This window comes from Polypterus senegalus, chromosome 7 (genome assembly GCF_016835505.1).
Source record: "Polypterus senegalus isolate Bchr_013 chromosome 7, ASM1683550v1, whole genome shotgun sequence".
Taxonomy (NCBI): domain Eukaryota; kingdom Metazoa; phylum Chordata; class Cladistia; order Polypteriformes; family Polypteridae; genus Polypterus; species Polypterus senegalus.
The window spans coordinates 154,693,942-154,712,854 of record NC_053160.1 but is presented as its reverse complement, the minus strand read 5'-3'; the positions used below and the strand labels follow the sequence as shown (position 1 = coordinate 154,712,854).

The following is an 18,913-nucleotide window of genomic DNA, read 5'->3' as shown; positions in this document are numbered from 1 at the left end:
CCAATCAACTGAATTTACCACAGGTGGACTCCAGTTAAGCTGCAGGAACATCTCAAGGATGATCAGGGGAAACAGGATGCACCTGAGCTCAATTTTGAGCTTCATGGCAAAGGCTGTGAATACTTATGTACATATGCTTTCTAAATTTTTGTTATTTTTAATAAATTTGCAAAAATCTCAAGTAAACTTTTTTCACGTTGTCATTATGGGGTGTTGTGTGTAGAATTCTGAGGAAAAAAAATGAATTTAATCCATTTTGGAATAAGGCTGTAGCATAACAAAATGTGGAAAAAGTGATGTGCTGTAAATACTTTCCGGATGCACTGTACCTAAAAGACAAACTTTTTTCATGCTTTAGTACTAACGATAAAATTTTGACATGAAGTGTATAATGTGTGAAGACTGAAGTCCAAATATGCAAAAGTGCAAGTAAGCACTTTCACAAAAGGTACAAATATAACAGAACAAGTACGCTTTTATTCAAGACTATAACTGAAGAAAAAGTAATCAGGTTAGTGTATTGTGTTGTTGCGACTTCTTTGGTAGTACAGATGTAAGAGCTGCTGACTCATATTCAAGAGGTCGCAGGTGCGAACCTTGCCATGCCCCAAAAATAAACGTTTGAGTAGTGAGCTGCTCTTATTGTTAGTATTGTACAATAAAAACATACATTTGATTTGAATGCTTGTAAAGGTTAGCGTTTTTTTTTTTTATTCAGTTTTATTCTCTCAGTCATGTTCACTCTCGCTCCGATCTGACACTGGTGTTTTCAAATAAAGACGTGCTATAACAGAGGTGAACTCACATTAGTGTTCTACATCAGAGAAAGAGAAAAGAAGTCCTCACCACAAGAAACCTCCACTCACACATAAGTACAACGCAGCTGCACCAGGCGTAAAGGCGAAAGATGGCACCGTTAGGATGAAGGACGAGGTCTGGCATCATCCTGCCAGTCAGTCTGCCCCACACCTGTCTTTCAACGAAACAGCACAGCTTATACAGCTCACCAAGGTACTGTACAAAGTACTGTTTGTGATTATGTTTTGTGATGGTCTTGATATAAAAACATTTATGTGTTACTTATATAAAAGCCAGATTCAATGTTATTTACCTTGATTTATTTACTTATCTTCCTACAGCGTAAAGTCACAAGTAGACTGCAGAGCTTTCTCTGTTTGATCGACATTGGCATGCTGACACAGTACATGTGTGCTGAAGTTACTTCAGCTTCAGGTGGAAGCTTCACAACTGTTGTTACGGTTCTGCCTTTGTCCAGAAACAGTTTCATAAGCTTTATGACCTTAGTCTCAGAAAGTCTTTCTCCCATGGGGCAACTGGGATCTTTTCCTGAATAAGATCAAACGCAGTTGCGTAGGGTGCAACAGGTCCTTTTATATAAAGACCATCACAAAATATAATCATAAACTGGACTTGTTACGATACCATGGCGAGCTCTGTAAGCCGTGCTTTTTCTTTGAAGGACAGGTGTGGGGCAGACTGACTGGCAATTCTAGTGTTAAGAGCCAGTTTTGCACAAATGTTACAAGTTTCTCTTCACATAAAGAACCAGAGACACAAACGAATACATTACCAAGAAGTGTGGTGGAGAGTAGGATTTGGGGACCTCCAAATATTGACTTGAAGTTATTTTAAGTGAACAGGAAAGACAGGCTTGTTGGGCTGAATTTCCCTGTTCTTGTGACAGTTCTTTCAATGTTTTAATGTTCCTGTGCCTGGGTTGGCACCAAACCTCCATCCAACCTCAGAAATTCAAGATTTTTTTTTTTTTTTTAATATCACATACGCTTGAGGATATTTGGTAAAATTTAAAAGCTGCAGTTGAAATAGGGGGTTTGGGTATGACAGATATGAGGTGTTGTATACAGTAGTGCTGTACGGATGACAGAAAGTATGAAGCCAACATGGTAGAAAGGAGATATTAAGTTGAGCAATATTCTTAATATGCAGGTAATTAAATAACACAATTTCAAATATTTGTAACAAGCACCAACAGTACAGTATGAGAGTTCAAGTACAATATGCAAGCTTGAAACAGTGAGTACAGGTCATTTATTCTTAAGTATGCTTTTAGCCTGTAGAACAAAACTGTCTCTCAGATGCTAACAGAGGGCAGAACTAAAAAGGGTCAATAAACTGAATAATTAATGTCTGAGATGACAGGCCTTCTCTGACAGTGAACAGAGTAAAAAGGATAAAGCTGAGGAAGATCTGTGCTGATGATTCTAGAGGCAAATCGAGCAATTCTCTGAAGTAGTTTGTAATCTTGGGACATCAGGTTGCCTTACTACACAATCAGGGCGTCCTTGCTAAACATTCACTAGTGTTTGAATTTCCATCCCAAATCTCTCTAGCCTCTTCAGGAAGAACCGCCTTTGCTGGGAACTCCTCAGGATGTGGGCTGTGTGGAAAGACCATGAAAGTGACTAGGTCTATCTCAAGAGTTGAGCCCTTGAAGTAAAGTGGAGTGTGACTCTCTTTGTCTTTACCAAAAGTCCACTATAATCCTCTTGGCCCTTCTGACAGTCAGGGACAGATTGTTGTCACAGTACACAAAAATAGCTGCTGAACTTTCTTCCTGTGAGCGATCGCTAATGAGGCTGATCACAGAGGTAGCCTCCACAACTTGTCGATGCGGTTACCCTCACATTTTGACACACAGTCATGGAATGTGCTGCTGTATCACAAAGTTATGTATTTTATGCTGTCATGCACAATTAGCTTTTGTATGCATTAGTGTCTGGTCCCGTTTCCTGTTTCGCATGTGAAGTTCCTAGCATATTCTTTGGCCTTCTGTGTCCCTGAATTCCATTGTCGAAACCCACTAAATCCATGGGAAAAAAAAGGATATTTCTGTACACATACTGTCTAAGAACAGCACTCCAGGTTTATTGCACAGTTGAAAGTATGTATTTTTCTAAAATACTGAGACACGAAGATTTATAGTATACTTGATAGTTCACCACACAGACACAAATATATATACATAGATACAGATACATAAACATAAAATATTTATATGTTGAATAGTTGCCTTATGGGGCAGCACTGTGTCACAGTGATAGTGTCACTCAGTTTCAAGGTTCAAATTCTACATCAGTCACAATCTCTGTGTACACTTTGCACATTTTCCTCTGCACTATGGCCTTAGTCTCCTGGTACTCTAGTTTTCCTGCCACATTTTAAAGACATAAATATTTGGTGGTGACAACTGTCCACTTGTCAAGGAGGGTGAGTGAGTGAGTGGTGCTGTTCGATGGACTAGAACTCTGTCTCGGTTTGATTTCTGCTTTGTTGCCGATGAGACTAGGATAGTTTCCAGCCTGCAGTAACCCTGAATTGAATTCACGTTTGGTTTTTAATGTTTTGTCATTTCCTTTCACACTAAAGGAGAATATTCAGAAAGTTCTTAGTTAAAAAGTAAGCATTAGGAGTATGCTTATATATTACAAGCACATAATGCGGCAGACAGAACAATCCATCTTCTAAAATGTGCCTGTCCCTTTCAGGGCCAAGGTGCGTAGCTGCCAACATTCAGTACTCCCATTTTGACCAGGATTCACTTCCAAATGTGTGGTAATTTCAAAACATGCTCTCACAAATAATATAGAGAACTGAAATGCTACGAAAGAGAATATGATGTGCCTGCTCCATGTTTAGAATGGTGCCTAAAAAATCTGTTACAATAACTATCAGTTTTGGATAATGCATGATGTCACATGATGATATTCAAAAGTCTTCTTTCTGGGATAGTAGAAGTAAACTGAATTACAATGAACTCTTAAGATTTAAGAAGCATAACAATAAACACCTTTAGATTGTCTCATTTCTGTGTTTTACCCTGAGGTAATCACAACAGGTCAGAACAGAAAAACATCAAAACTGATTAAGTCTTTATGAACTTTAAAGCATTAAATACATTTACACTGTATGCGAGGGAGAAATTAACCTGAATGGAAACCTTTTTCCCCTCCCTATATTTTCACTTCTTCTGCAACTGTAAATTTTTTCTTTGAGGAAAAACATTTGGAAATGTGTGCTGGTGCAAGCGTAACTGGCTTAGTGAGGCTACACTGCACTACCCCACCCAAAATTTAAAACTGACTAACAATGACACTAAGACTGTATTAGCCATGATGGTTTAATTTTCAAATGATATTTTGCTCCTTTATTTTCACCTGGATCCTTTTTCTGAAAAACTTACAGGTCTGAACAGGGAGCAAATTGTTGCCAATTCTCTCCACCCCAAAAAGCCATCACAAACCCTACAGATATTCATTTTAGTGAATTTTTGTTTACTGATTAATAAAAACCACATGCTAAATTAACTTTAGTGTTGATTTTGTGAAATAGTACACAAAACAAAACTTGGCTTCATTCATAGGTGTACCAGTTCTGTATTTAGTAATTACTTGCATTTTAACTGGGAATTATTCATAGAGCTGTGCGTCTGGACTCAGTGAAGAGAGCTATACAAAAATAAGTGGAATGTATTGAATACATTATGAGCAGGATCTGCAACAAACTGATCATTGTGAATGAAACAAGACTACAAGCCGAGGTATACATGTAATATAAATCACCAAATACAGTATATGCATATTATACAGAACTGTAACAGAAGAAAGAAAGCTGTGGTGTACCTTTCCTTTTGTTGTGGAACACAACAACCCCATGTTTTTAGTAGAGAATCCGCAGTCAAAACCTTTCCTGTGTAAAATGAAAGCTGCTTCTTTAGATGGCCCAATGCCTTGCTGTAAAACACAAAACATAATTTATATTAACACTCACTTTTAGAATTCATTTCTGAAAAGTAAGGCAGTAAAACTAAACAAACAAAGAATAAATAAAACTCTCTGATTTCATTAAACGTATTTTTACCTAATTTAATTCAAGACACAATATATTTATAAAATTTGAGACACAAATTTTCAGAAGGAGAAAAATTACAACTTTCTAACTTTTTTTTAGCACTGCTCTCTTTTTAATAAGGGTTTTGGACTGTTATTACTTTGGCAAAACTATTACAGTAATTATGTTGAATTTTCAATTTTGCTGTTGGTCTAAAAAAGCTTTAAGCTCTGCATATTCACATACGTTGAATTACAGTACTGGCTTTTATTCCTTAGCTCTATTATTGTGTTACCGCTGAGGGTGTTAATCAGATTATATAACAAGGAATTGTGGAGGATGAAGGACCTCCCAATGCTGGTAATCACTTTTCAGCACCATTTTAAATAGACCTTCACCACAAAGGATTCGGCAGCTCAAAGTTGTCTTTGAAACAGTGAATCTCAGAATCAGGCCTTTGCTATAGTCTTGCACTGCACTGATATGTAAATACACTGCTTGAATTTATTAAGTCTATATGGCCATTTAACTGGAGCAACATTCTAAATTCAAGAGGTCTGTGTTTTTTCAAGCACTTTATTTTAACTAAAGTGGTAATAAAAATAAAAATGTTAGTAGCATCAAATGTGAAACATTTGTCTGATGCAGGAAAGCAATGTTAGAAAGTTTATGCTAAGCTGTAAACGCTCAAAAGCCTATTGATTTAAATTAGTGAGGAGGTTAACTGTCTGTAAAACCCAATTTCCACATTCAGTTTTATTCACAAATAATTTACCAGTCAAAGAGCTGGGAGTAAACACGTTAAAATGCTGGAAAGGTTCATCCAGTGATGCAACAGGCTGCAATGAGTGCTGCTGGAAAGGTTAACCTGACAATGCTCTGACATTTGAAGGTAGAAGTAGCAGCTACCCTGCTGTCCAGGTGATTTTGGACTTTACCAGTTTATTGGTATACTAGCTGTGCTATCCGTCCAAGACAAGATGAAATCTAAGAAAACAATGCAGACCTCACTGTTAATGTTTACAGTGTACCGTACAATACATATGACTCTGCGCCCTGACAGCCAAAGGTCATGCAAAAAGACAATTTCTCTTAGGGGATTAATACAGTGTACCAAAAAAAAAAAGTCTCTGCTATATGCCATTTGCTGTGGGATTCATAAAATCTGTGTTGATGTTTGTAATACGCCATGTTGGAATGAAAAATGCACAGCATTTTATTACTAAAAATGTTTGGGGTGTGTTTGGGAGACACAGCAACTGGATGGGCACAGACACTTATCCTTTTATTAAGTTGGATATTAGTAATTGCTAAGCTTTGTGTAAAGAAAATTATTATGTTGTAATCAAATAATGAAATGCTACTTGAGGTTTAATTTCTGTTATTACCATTTTATGTCTGCCAGATATATTGTTTAAGCTTGCCCCTCTCTTTCCAGGATCTTAGTTGTGTCACACACATGCGACTAGGAAGGAGCTGAGTGGACTAAGTGGAGGTAATTACCTGCCAGCTCAGGGGGTAGCGGGGGCACTAAAACTACCTCTGTTATCACTACAGGCCAAATACGGGAAAACCTGTCTTTCTTAACACCACCAGTGCACAGGCGGATGTCACTTCCGGTTCCGATGGTCAGACAGACGTCACTTCCGGTTCCGGTGCCCAGACTGACGTCACTTCTGGTCCGTGGCTTATAAAGCCGCCATTTTCTAAAACCTCATTAGTTTAGTCTTGGAACTCAAACCAAAGAGATAATTCCTGTTTCCAATATCCTTTTGCAGCCAGGGACAATATACTGGTAGCTGCCCCAAACCTTTTTTCGTGTGTTGAGACTACTTCTTTTACACTGGTCTCTACAAAGGCCCTCAATGTTGTGGTTCACAGAACTCCTAAGGTGCCAGAAATTTTCCTACAGTTGCCCTTCTCACATTCTGACCACCTATCAGGATCAGCCACCATAAGATGAAAGAACACTTATTCCTTGAGAAATGTCACTTGATTAACAACTTACCATTAATATGCGTTTAAATCTGTCACAATACACAAGATCTGATATAAATTTTAAAAGCACTTCCAATTCAGATTTGTAAGGCTGCCATTCAGTAAAAATAACCTAACAATAAAAAAGTGTTGCTTCAATTCAAGAGATATTTTTTTTTTTTGCTTTCAGCCTTTTTTTACGCTTTGAATGAGTGGCAGTAAGATAACTGCTGCAAGGAATCACCCCCAAAAGGGTTCATTACTTCTCAGTTTAGGTTTCAGTGATGATTTAAAATGCCCTTAACCGACCTTTTCTTGCCAATGAGAACACTAAACCTTCCATTTGGTATACAGTATTTCGCCCACAGACAATCCTCCGCCTTTACTTTAACTTGCTTCACCTGGGTTCCCAAACAATGGCAACACAGAGAAAGGTAGTGGGAGAAAAAAAAACTCCTCATATAAATTTCTCGCTTGCTTCTACCTCTGTCTGAAAATTTATATTCATGCATTCAATTCTGTGAAAGTTCAGGTCGGAACAAACAGGAGAATAATGCAATACTCTTCAATGGGACATTCATAAATAAAACATAAACAGAAATTTTCATCATCACAGTGTAAAAGCAATGCTCCTGCAGATGTGATTTTTTTCTTTCTTTTCTTTAAGTCAGTATATGAAAAACTGATGCAAAGGTCTTGATTGTGCATATTGTAAATGTATCAGACAGCTATAAATATGCTATTGAAAATACATACAGTAAATAAAGAATTATTCTCCATTTTTTAGTTTAAACACAGCTCCTTCATTGATGCAGTATCTTTCAACACTGAATAATTAGTTAAGATGCACACACATTTTCACGTTTTGATCCTAAAAGTAAAATCATACTAAAGGAGTGAATAAAATGTACTATATTTATGACTTCACATGATTCAACAGCTTTTATATAACCAAATCATACTGTGTTTTGCAAAGCATATTTATTATAGCAATGAATGCCATTTAAGTTGCACCATGAATCAGACATGGCTTTAAGTGAAAAAATGCACTGTTTAATATATGAGGTTAAAGTTTATTATATACATTAAGCAATACGTGATGGAGAATGGTAACAACATGACCTAGAAGATGTATTATTGGGTTAAGCTCTGTGATCAAAGAAAAATTATTTAATCAGCATGAAATACTCAACAAACTACAATTATAATTGGCAGTGGGGAAAAAGTGGTTAAACATTTAGCAAAAATATATTACAAATATTGAGCTTATATAAAAAAATAAAAGTGATTTGTGAAAGAGTGCTGTGGGTACACAATATTACATCAGCTATTCACGTTTTATATTAGTCCTGGTTTTTTCTTTATCCAAGGCAACTTACAACATCTGAGAGATACAATTGGATACATCTCTTTTGTTTTTCCAGTAGAAATACTGGCAGGTAAAGTGATTTGCTCATGTTACACATTTTAAAAACAGTTCAATGCAATCACATCTGCAAGTGAAGTCAGTCTCTCTGTCTTTGACCTCATTCAGCAGATTAGAAGCATCTGTTACAGAAATGAGAGTTAAACATGTGCTAAAAAGAAGCATCCAGTGCCTTCATTTCTTTTCTGGGTTGACCAGTCCTGTCCAGCAGACACACTGTGTCAATCTGAGCCAACTCACAACAAAGTGGTGATCAGTTAATGGCTCAAAACATCTCCTTATATGCATCCAGAACACACCAGTCAGCTCGGATGGCAATCGCTGACTTTTGGACTTTTTAACTGTTGGAATCTTGAGTAATCTTATTTTGGAAGTGACAGATATCTACGGAGAAGACATGGCTAACATAGAAATCCCACCCTCCGGAAATGACCCTCTATCTGCCGCAGCCAGGTATTAAGTGGGTGACCCCTTGGCCTGGTCCAGCCACTTGGGTCCCCAGCAATAAGGACCATACGAGCTGGATCACCCTCAGGGAAATGTGCCACATGGCCGTAGTGCCGTAACTGACGCTCCCTCACAATGCAGGTAATGTGCCTCATTCGGGACTCTGTGAGCAACCACTCATTCGACACAAAGTCAAACCAACGGTACCCAAGGATTTTCTGGAGAGACACAGTACCAAAAGAGTCCAGTCTTTGTTTCAGGTCACTGGATTGCATCCACGTCTCGCAACCATATAGCAAGACAGGAAGCACCGGGGCCCTAAAGACTTGGACCTTTGTCCTTTTGCGTAGATATCGGGAGCGCCACACACCCCTTTCCAGCGACCTCATGACCCTCCATGCACTCCTAATCCATCTACTGACTTCATAGGAAGAGTCACCAGAGACATGAAGGTCACTGCCAAGGTAAGTAAACCTCTCAACAATGTCGACATTCTCTCCGCAGACAGACACCCTGCTGATGGCTGTGCTCAAGAGGTCATTAAAGGCCTGAAGTTGGTTTTTATCCAGGACACTTGCAAGCCCAGACTCTCGAGTGCCCCGATCAGAGCCTCCAGTGTCACAGCGAAGATCACAGCATCATCAGCAAAGTCAAGATCAGTGAATCTTTCTTCACCATCAGATGCCCCACAGCCACTGTTTTTAATAATTGTTACTCAATTATTAATTTAACCTAAATTTATAAAATACTATAAAACATTAAGTTTGTTTTTATATGAAGTTTGGTGACTTTTTTTTCAGAGCAGCAATGGCATACCTATGCTAATATCAGTGTACAGTAGGTCATAACTTGTGTGTTCTTGCATATCTAATTTTTTTGCGTTAAGATCAGCACATCCAGCCTTAACTGATACCCTGGTAAATTAAAAGTGCTTGAAAGTAATCTGCCATTTTTATTTAATTTATCTGTTCAATTTATTAATTTATTGTTAAAATAAGCAATTACTGTTGAAATGAACAGCTGTCAAACTTTAGGTCATACAACGGTCTCCGCACTGACCTTACTGGACCTAATATGTGACTCTTTAAACAGTGTTCTAGATTGCTATGGACTGTGATGATCTCTATGAAGTGTGCTGCAAAATAAAGGCAGCCTTCTATTGTTTTTATAAGAAGCTACCCATACTCAAAAATCCTTTGTCACTGCCACCTTAAGAACGCTTAGGCAAGTGCTTTATCACAAAGGTCCCCTATGGAACATCGTTTCATTCTCAGTTGATGTTCAAGTGTAGCCTTTTAATTAATTATTGAAAAAAAAACTGGCAAAGAAACTTAGAAACCCTGAAGCAATTAGACAAAGAATTTTGGCTTGAGAGGACAGTGCATCCATCAAAGACTGTCTAATGCTTCTGAAAGACTAATGAGCAGATTCACAATGATGTATCTGAAAGTCCCTGATGGGATTTGCTTTGAGTGAGTGAGTGAGTGAGTGAGAGAATGAAGTGTACGGACATAAAGCTTTATTGAAAATTACTTACCAAAGTCCATTTATAACAAGAAATACCAAAATACTTTTAATACCATATATGACAAATAAAAATTTAAAACATTCCAGAATGCTTACTGAAGGAAGTACACAACAAAACTGAAAAAGAAGGCGAAGGCAAAGGTACCATGGTGGGCGTAAATTAAAAAACAGAATTTGGAGCCACCTGTCTCAGAAGTGCTGGCACATTTTAAAAATGCTGCAGTCTGAAAAAGTAATAATTAGCTAATACCCATGTGCATGAGAATAAGAAATAAACAAAAATTAATATGTTTTAATACATAACTAAAATGAGAAATATAAATTAATGTAACATTAAGTACAAAAAGGACAAGATACCATTCTTATTCTCTCTCTCTCTGTAACCATTTTCCTCTCTTTCTTGAAAACACGACTTCTAATTTGCTAAAGAATACATTCTCGCTCTGTGTGAAAACCATTATGTGTCCAAAATCCATTAAGGCCTGTATTGAGTGAGTTATTTGATGTTAGCTTAAACTGATGGAAAATATTATACTTCAGAGTGAGAATTAAAAAGACATAAATTAAAAGTTTAACTGTCACATATGCCATTCATCATCAAACACCAGCATCATTTGAGGTTTAATTTTGTCTTGAAAATATTCAAGAAACCACAAAAAAAAAAAAAATATGACCACATAACACAACATTAAGTATGTGCATCTCACTGCAAATTAATCAACATGATTTTCAAAAAATGAGAAATTTGTTAAGAAATGAATGATACAGTTCAAATGCAGACATTTTCCACATTGTTTACATTTTTTTTACTTTGAGACCATATAAAAAAATGCAGAAGACTTACGTTAGACTGTATTGTTCTAAGATTAACTACATGCACGTCACAGGGCATTGAAGAAGTCAAAGGACTGAAAGCTGGTAACAAATGAGACGTGCTGAAGTCGTGACTTACAGCCATTGGAATGACTGGATGATTCAAGTAAAGTGAAGACATGTGGCTTAGCAGAGATGGAAAACTCGTTGGCTTGCTGTTTTCTGTCTGTGGAAATTGAAGACAAAGAGGAAAATCAGCTTAACAGCCAGCAGTTACAGGAAATCATGCAAGTCTCTATACTAACACAGGGATACTCATTAAATTAGGACTGGCAAAAAGTTGAAGAGTAATACAGCTTCATGGATCCCATGTCCAGAGTTTGATCTTGTGTCAGTCAATGCTTACGTGGGGTTGGCACAATCCCTGCATGTATTTGGGGTTTTTCCTCTGTATACTCCAGTTTTCTTCTCACATTCCCAAAACAGTCAGGTTAAATGGCGACTCTAAATTGTCCTTATGGGTGTGTGAGATCAACTTGTTCTTATGTGCTACCCAAATACGCCTCAGCCCTCCAGACCCTGAACTGGAATAAACAGACTCTGTAAATTAATGTTATACCATTAATATCAATTATTCTAAGACAACCTTAAGGTGTCTTAAGTTTGAAAAGTATTTTTTTTCATTATTTTTAAAATTAATATTTGAATCAGGCTGAAACGATTTCTTCCAAAGAGGTTATTATTAAAGTTTGGATTAAGTATTTTGTCTTGCTTAACAATACAAAGCTGCAAGCCATTTGAGATAGGGTCATCCAGTTTGCTACAGTAGAATTCCATCCATCCATCCATTATCCAACCTGCTATATCCGAACTACAGGGTCACGGGAGTCTGCAGGAGCCAATCCCAGCCAACACAGGGCACAAGGCAGGAAACAAACCCCGGGCAGGGTGCCAGCCCACCGCAGTACAGTAGAATTCTTATTTGTACAAATGGTTAACATGTTAAGGAGCCACCAACCTAACACTAGGGTTTTTGTGAACTTCATTAACATTTCCAAACTCATACTGATTTAAAGTTGTGCTTGCCGGAGTACTAAGGAAAGGAAAACACAAAGGATAAAAAACGGTAAATTCTTAGACCGAACTGGCATTTACTGAAAAACCACACACACACACTCAACACACACATACACACATCTGCTTGTAGAAAAAAAATATGATCATTAAAGTTATGCTTTTTGTTTTGTTATTGGCTTTATAAATGACCTCATACTTAATGAATATCAAATCAATCAGACCTCATATGCCACACCTCATTTAAACAAAATCTGACATTTCCTTCCCTACCCAGTATATAGCTTTATTGCTTTGAGACCTTCCCGTTCCTGGTAGGCTTTGTCCTTGGGAAATTGGTCTAAGAGTAGGGTAAGACAGAAAGAAATGCAATCTTAAACTCCAGTTAAACATGGTCTAGAACAGGGATACTGGGACCTACTTCTAGACCTAGTCTTGAGGAAGATGTTTGTTGGAAAGTGCAGGAGGGCCATGAGACACCAACAAAGCTGATTTGGATACATCCTGAATAAGCTGCATGGATCCATCTTGTGGGCTTGGCACACGATATGTGTGGAACAGGCTCACATGTAACTAGACTAGGCTATACACAATGGCATAGACAACAGAGAAAGCAACATCTTTGGAGGGAAAGAAGCAGAAACTTGTTAGACAGTCTGATAAAAAGTCTACATACAATCACACTTCCCGTTATGCAGAGAATTGGCACCATACTTCTCATTTTCTTGGGGTCTCCCCAAGGGAAAGGTACCTAGTGGGCATGGAGATACTCAGATGCTGATGTTGGGCTCCCATAGAATGTTTGAACATCTCAAGAGGAGGATTGCTACAATGGAAATTTGGGTTGCAGAAAGAAGAACTGTATCAAGAGGACAAGGACAAGTGAATTCTATTTTCATAACTATACTGTCTACTGACTAACTGAAATGTTATGATCATTGTGGGTTCCATCCTGGCCATGAAACAACTGACCCTTTTTTTTTGCAGGTATGATATACTCTGAGAATATCATGCGTATTATGTGGTTAAGAGTCGTGGGGATACTGTTGGTTGTCATGTGTAGTGTGAAATTAAATCTATTTAAAGTAAGTGGAAGGGACTCTGCAAAGGGTGCATCTTTTCCTATTAGTAATATTCATGAGCAGGATATCAATGTTGGGCAAAGCCTGAGAAGGTATCCTGTTTATGGAGCTAAAGGTGGCATCTGTATTATTTGCTGATGTACTCATAGCTCCACCTGAGTCTAATCTCCAGTTCATAGCCAAGCACAAAAGTGCTGGAATGGGAGTCAGCAACTTAAATAAACCAAACCTACTGTACATACAAGTTTAGGCACTTTACTGAAACCTGACATCAGTGTTCACAGTTGTGATTGGAGGGAACAGAAAAACTGTAAAGAAAAGCAATATGACTGACTGTAATGCATCCTATGAATAATGGAACAAAGGCTATATTATTTGGAGACCCTGATTTAATGACATAGTCTTCTTCTCATATCAGTCAGTTGCATGGATGAGGAAGCAACTGAAGTGAGATTCTGCAAAAAGACAGTAGGAAAATGAGATATTAACTAAAAGTCATAGATAGAATATAAGACAACCATTTTCCGCAAGAAACATAAAATTATGTTCTTATGTTTGTTTTGCTTCACAAAATGTAAAACCTATGCATAGCTATGGTAGTCAAAATTGTAATGAAATTGACTCCTTTAAAGCCATGTCACATTACATGAAGCAATTTTCAGTAGTAACTTTGATTAACGTCATCTGAACAAGTCAAAAGCAGTCGGCAGTGCACTCCTGTGAAGTGACATGCCCAGTGACTCACTCCAGCTAATGTAGTCCACAACTCGCTCCTCCAAAATCAAAGGTTTGCGTTTGTCTTTAGTCATAGAAGCCAGCTCTGTGTGGATGAGAGCTGATAAACCAATGAATGCTCATACAGAAATACATTAAAAAAAAAAGCAGCAATGAGGAATGAGGACATCACAAACAGAAGAGAAGCACGTCTGTCTGATGTGTTATGTTTTATGTCCCATGTCAAAATGGATAAAGGAAAAAAAGGGTAGAGACTGCAGCTGAACTTGCTGCTGTACCTGTTTAACACTTCAGAGAAAGCGGTCTCTGTCAGGAAGTACATTATTGGCTGTCAGAAAAAGGGGCAAGTGCGACTGTATTGGAAGGTCAATGCGACATGGCCAGCAATTTTCTGTTGTGTACGCTGAAGTGGTTCAGCGACAAAATCAGTAACACTGGTCGGCAAGACTGACATACCCCACGGCTATAAGTTGTTTAATGTGACATCTGCTTTAGAGAATAAACTGAAAAGTACAGGAGTGTACTGTAAATAATAAAATAGCCACTTTAATACCCATTACTGTACAAAAAAGAAACAATCTGAAATATGCAGTTGTGATTTGTAGCTTTGAATAAATGTAATAATTCAATTATGAAATGTAAGTGTAGATTTTCAAATTCATCATTTTACTATCTATAGAAGACATCCAGGGATTGCACACATATATAACTGCATCTTGCTTGACACCTGGGAGAAGAGGATTTAACATTAAATTGTCACTTTAGTCCAGTGTCATTCAACACTCAGCTTTGCTGGGGAGCAGGGAAATCTCTCACAGAATGTCAAGGTGCAAAACATTGCGTAGCAGATAAATATGTTGTCTTGGTATGGGCAGCACAGTATGGTGTTTAGGAAGTCCAGCATTCAGAGTTCATTTTGTTTCTCATTGATTCAAACACTGCTTAACAATAAACATGGAGTGCTGCAGTCCTAAAATCATTCTTAAGGAACCACAAAAATGAAAGGAACCAAAAGCGAGGAACTGTAAAGAAATCTGGTGAAGAACGTGAAACCTTGTAATATACATCTAGATTATTTCTGGGACTGTCTACTACAAACTACTTTGTGGGGATGGGTGGAAGACCAGATCAAGTTGGCTCGTTGCTTTTGACAGTTTACAAGTAAAATGCTGAGGATATGGCTTCTTGCAAGATGGAGCACACTGGCTATCTAGACTTTTCATTGGCTAAACTGTTACCAAATTATTATATGCAGTGTAGGCATGCACAGTTGAAATGAACATGTGCTTTCATTTGCTAAACACAGCATTCTGCCAGAGGTGTGATGTTCAACGATCATTTACAAAGGCTGCTATGGAAACTGTGTTCTATTCAGCAGGCAAGTGCTCTAGAAAAATACATGCATCTCCTAAAGACGTACGTCAGTGTTCCATTCATTATAATGTCTACAAATCACAAATGTGAAGAATTAAAAAATAAAGTAAAAAGAAAATGCTTCTAGGGAATTTGAGCAATAGTCACCCAGAAGAGGGTATGCTCACTTGCTATGCACCATATTTACAAATTTTACTCATTTGAGGATATCCATTTTTGAATATGAAACCCCACTACATTTTACTTATGGGTCCAAGTCAAATAATCCTAAAAACAGTGCAGTGTATCACCAAAACTTGCACTGGTCACTTAAATATGGATTGATTTTCATAAAGAGAAAAGTTAATGCATAAGGTCTTGTTTGAATACATTTTGAAAAATAAAGTAAAATTCATATTCATAATTACTTGTGGTTTTATTTAACTGCTTCACCTGACTTTTGTTTTTAATTTTTTGCCATTAAAAATGTACCTGCATGTGTTGATATTACAGCTGCAAATATCCCCACCACTACCACTATTATTCTTGTGCACTTCATCTTGTGCCATTGATACCTGTCTTCTCTTTTAAAGCTTATCTTATTTTGTATATCATAAGGGTAAAAACTGCTAGATACTATAGAAGTGTGAAAAACCTACTTATATACAATGTTAAACATACATTACTTGTACAGAAAACTACAACTTATTATATTTTTTGAATTTTAGAGAATGGCAAGAATAAAATTAAAAATGAATGAGTATCTTGTTGCCTAGGTCTAGTCAGATAATAGGCACAAAGGAATGTTAAAAGAGCACAATATTAATAAACTACATTGCACAGTACACTAGAAACAAATCCAAATACTTAAAATCAGGCATAGCAAGTACTAAATACAACAAAAATACAGGGCATGCCGTCCAGGCCTGATCCCTTGCCTTGTGCCCATTGCTGTGAGAACAAATCTCCCCTGAGCCAAATTAGATTAGACAGGTTTGAGAACTACAGCAAAATAAATTATAATGCAAGTTATAATCTGTTAATAATTCCTACATATGTTTTTCCAAGTAAAAAAATCTAACTATATTAACAATATTATAAAAGAATGAAATAAGCCAATAATCCTGTTACCATGGTTACTGCTATATTGAAGATAGCATTTGTGTTGCTTCTCGGTATCAGTTACAATAAGTATGGATGGGAGAAACAGAGCGAGCATTCCTTACACAAAACTGAAAGGTCTGTTCTTAACAGTTGGAATTTGGAATTGGTATAATAAAAAAAAAATCTGGATTTTTTTTTTAAATTTTTATATGCAGAGTTCACTATACTGAGCAGCAGCTAGAATCAATAGTCTACATTTTTTAAGGATGAAAGAAAGCACATGTTGTGGGTAGCTAGGGCAATGAACACTCGTACCTTATCAAGCCTGACTCTCTCCTCCAACAGCAAACGAAACAAGTTGGCTGTAACCTTGTTATCCTGGACACCCTGTCCCAGGCCCCGATTGTCATCTTGCATGAGCCTTCGGTCCATGATGACTTCTAGCTGGCCTGAGGACAAAAACACTGCTCAGGTATGTGAGAGCACAGAGGATCAACACAAAATTAATGAATACACAATATAGAGTAGACAACTGTTTCACTATCAGGAGGTGGTTAAAAAGAAGCAGAAAAGTACAATGTCATGTACTTAAAGCAAATTAGATTATGTTTAGAATCTTTTGAAAGAGAAATAAGATGGGACAAAGCAAACAAAAAGTACATGCTTTGATGACAAAGTGAGAGGAAAATGATGAGGAAGAAAAAATGCATATCCACGAATTAAGAAAAACATTCAATACACAGAATTAACTGAAGCAAGTTGTGTAACTGACACAGTGAAATTGTTTCAAAGCACATTTACTCTGTTGAGCATAGCAGTATGCTCATTTACCATGTAAATGTGTAACAAATAAAATACTATTATAATTATATGATACCTTTACCTATGAGAAGACATGTTCTTCTTTGTGTGGGAGAAGTGATATCATTTACACTTGACCTTACCTAGAATATAGCCAATTTATTTGACAACAAATTCATATAAAGTACAGTATTGGGGAAAGAAAATAGTAGCTCTTATCATGAACTCTGAGGAATAACTAAAATCAACAAGAATCATCATATGACCTTATCCCTTATTAAATTTGGAGATAAAATAAAACCAATAAAAAAATATATGGTAAGTAATTGTTGAGTTTGATGTTGGGTTAAAAGGCATGAATTATAAAAATTATTCTACAGCTTCAATATAATATGGCCATCTAGTTAAATACCATCATACATAATAAAATGCTAAGGTCTGTCTGTCTGTCATACAATTATGCGCAAACTACTGGGGCTTGAACTTGATTTTGGTCTTAATTGAAAGCTAATGACCCGAATGTTCTGGAAACTGAAACAATTTTAGTTAGCAGCAACCTCAGCAAAGTTATCTGAGTTCATGTGTTTATTATAACAAAGTGAGCACAAAATCAAGTGACATGGTGAAAAGAAAAATTAGAGCAGTGACTTCTGCTGAACGTGATACAAACTGCTAAGCCCATTTATGTGACGATGAATATCAAAATAAGAAGAAACAAGAACAAGAGTAGCAACATCTGTTGACCGTGTAGACCATCACAGAAGGCAATTAAGTGATGCAAAGCGAGAAAGAAAGCAGACAAGGGGGAAGGGTTACGTCAGTTAGGGCATCCGGTGTAAAATTTTGCCAGATCAACATGTGGACAACAATACAGATTTCCATATTGGATTGGGCGAGTCCCGGGTTAACAACAACCGCCACCAGTACTGTTAGCCAACAGGGTACTTGCGGAAATTGGGCTACAGTTGGCCGAAGAAGGAGAAGACGACAGGGGAGATGTGTCTGGAGGAAAGAGGAAAAGAGGAAGGTAAAGAGAGTGGAACTGAGGGTAGGAACTTTGAATTCTGGCAGTAGGACTGGTAAGGGGAGAGAGTTAGCTGATATGATGGAGAGAAGGAAGGTAGATATATTGTGTGTGCAACAGACAAAATGGAAGGGGAGTAAGGCCAGGTGGATCGGAGGTGGATTCAAATTGCTCTATCATGGTGTGGATGGGAGGAGAAATGGGGTAGAGGTTATACTGAAGGAATAGTATGTCAAGAGTGCTTTGGAGTTGAAAATAGTGTCAGACAGAGTAATGACAGCTGAATTGGAGTAATGAAGCTGGAAATTGGAGGTGTGATGATGAATGTTGTTACAGCATATGTCCAGCAAGTTGGGTGTGTGATGGACGAGAAAGAAGATTTCTGGAGTGTGTTGGATGGAGTGATGGACAGTGTAACCAAGGGACAGAGAGTAGTGATTGGAGTGGATTTTCAATGGACATGTTGGTGAAAGGAACAGAGAAGATGGGTAGGATTGGTGTCAACAAGAGGAATGAAGAAGGTCAGACGATAGTGGATTTTGCAAAAAGGATGGGCATGGCTGTGGTGAATGCATATTTTAAGAAGAGGGAGGAACAGAGGGTGACATACAAGAGTGGAGGAAGATGCACACAGGTAGATTATATCCTATGCAGAAGAGTTGATCTGAAGGAGATTGAAGA

General features: G+C 37.5%; 1 protein-coding gene across 1 annotated transcript in view; it reads right to left on the bottom strand.

Moving 5' to 3' along the window:
* Positions 1-18,913, bottom strand: part of man2a1 (mannosidase, alpha, class 2A, member 1) — a 446,136-nt gene that overhangs the window by 5,264 nt on the left and 421,959 nt on the right. Inside the window, exons 19-21 of the mRNA XM_039757985.1 lie at positions 16,723-16,856; positions 11,091-11,285; positions 4,662-4,772 (exon numbers count right to left, since the gene is read on the bottom strand). Coding sequence (XP_039613919.1) covers positions 4,662-4,772; positions 11,091-11,285; positions 16,723-16,856 — 440 coding nt within the window. The remainder of the gene's footprint in view (positions 1-4,661; positions 4,773-11,090; positions 11,286-16,722; positions 16,857-18,913) is intronic.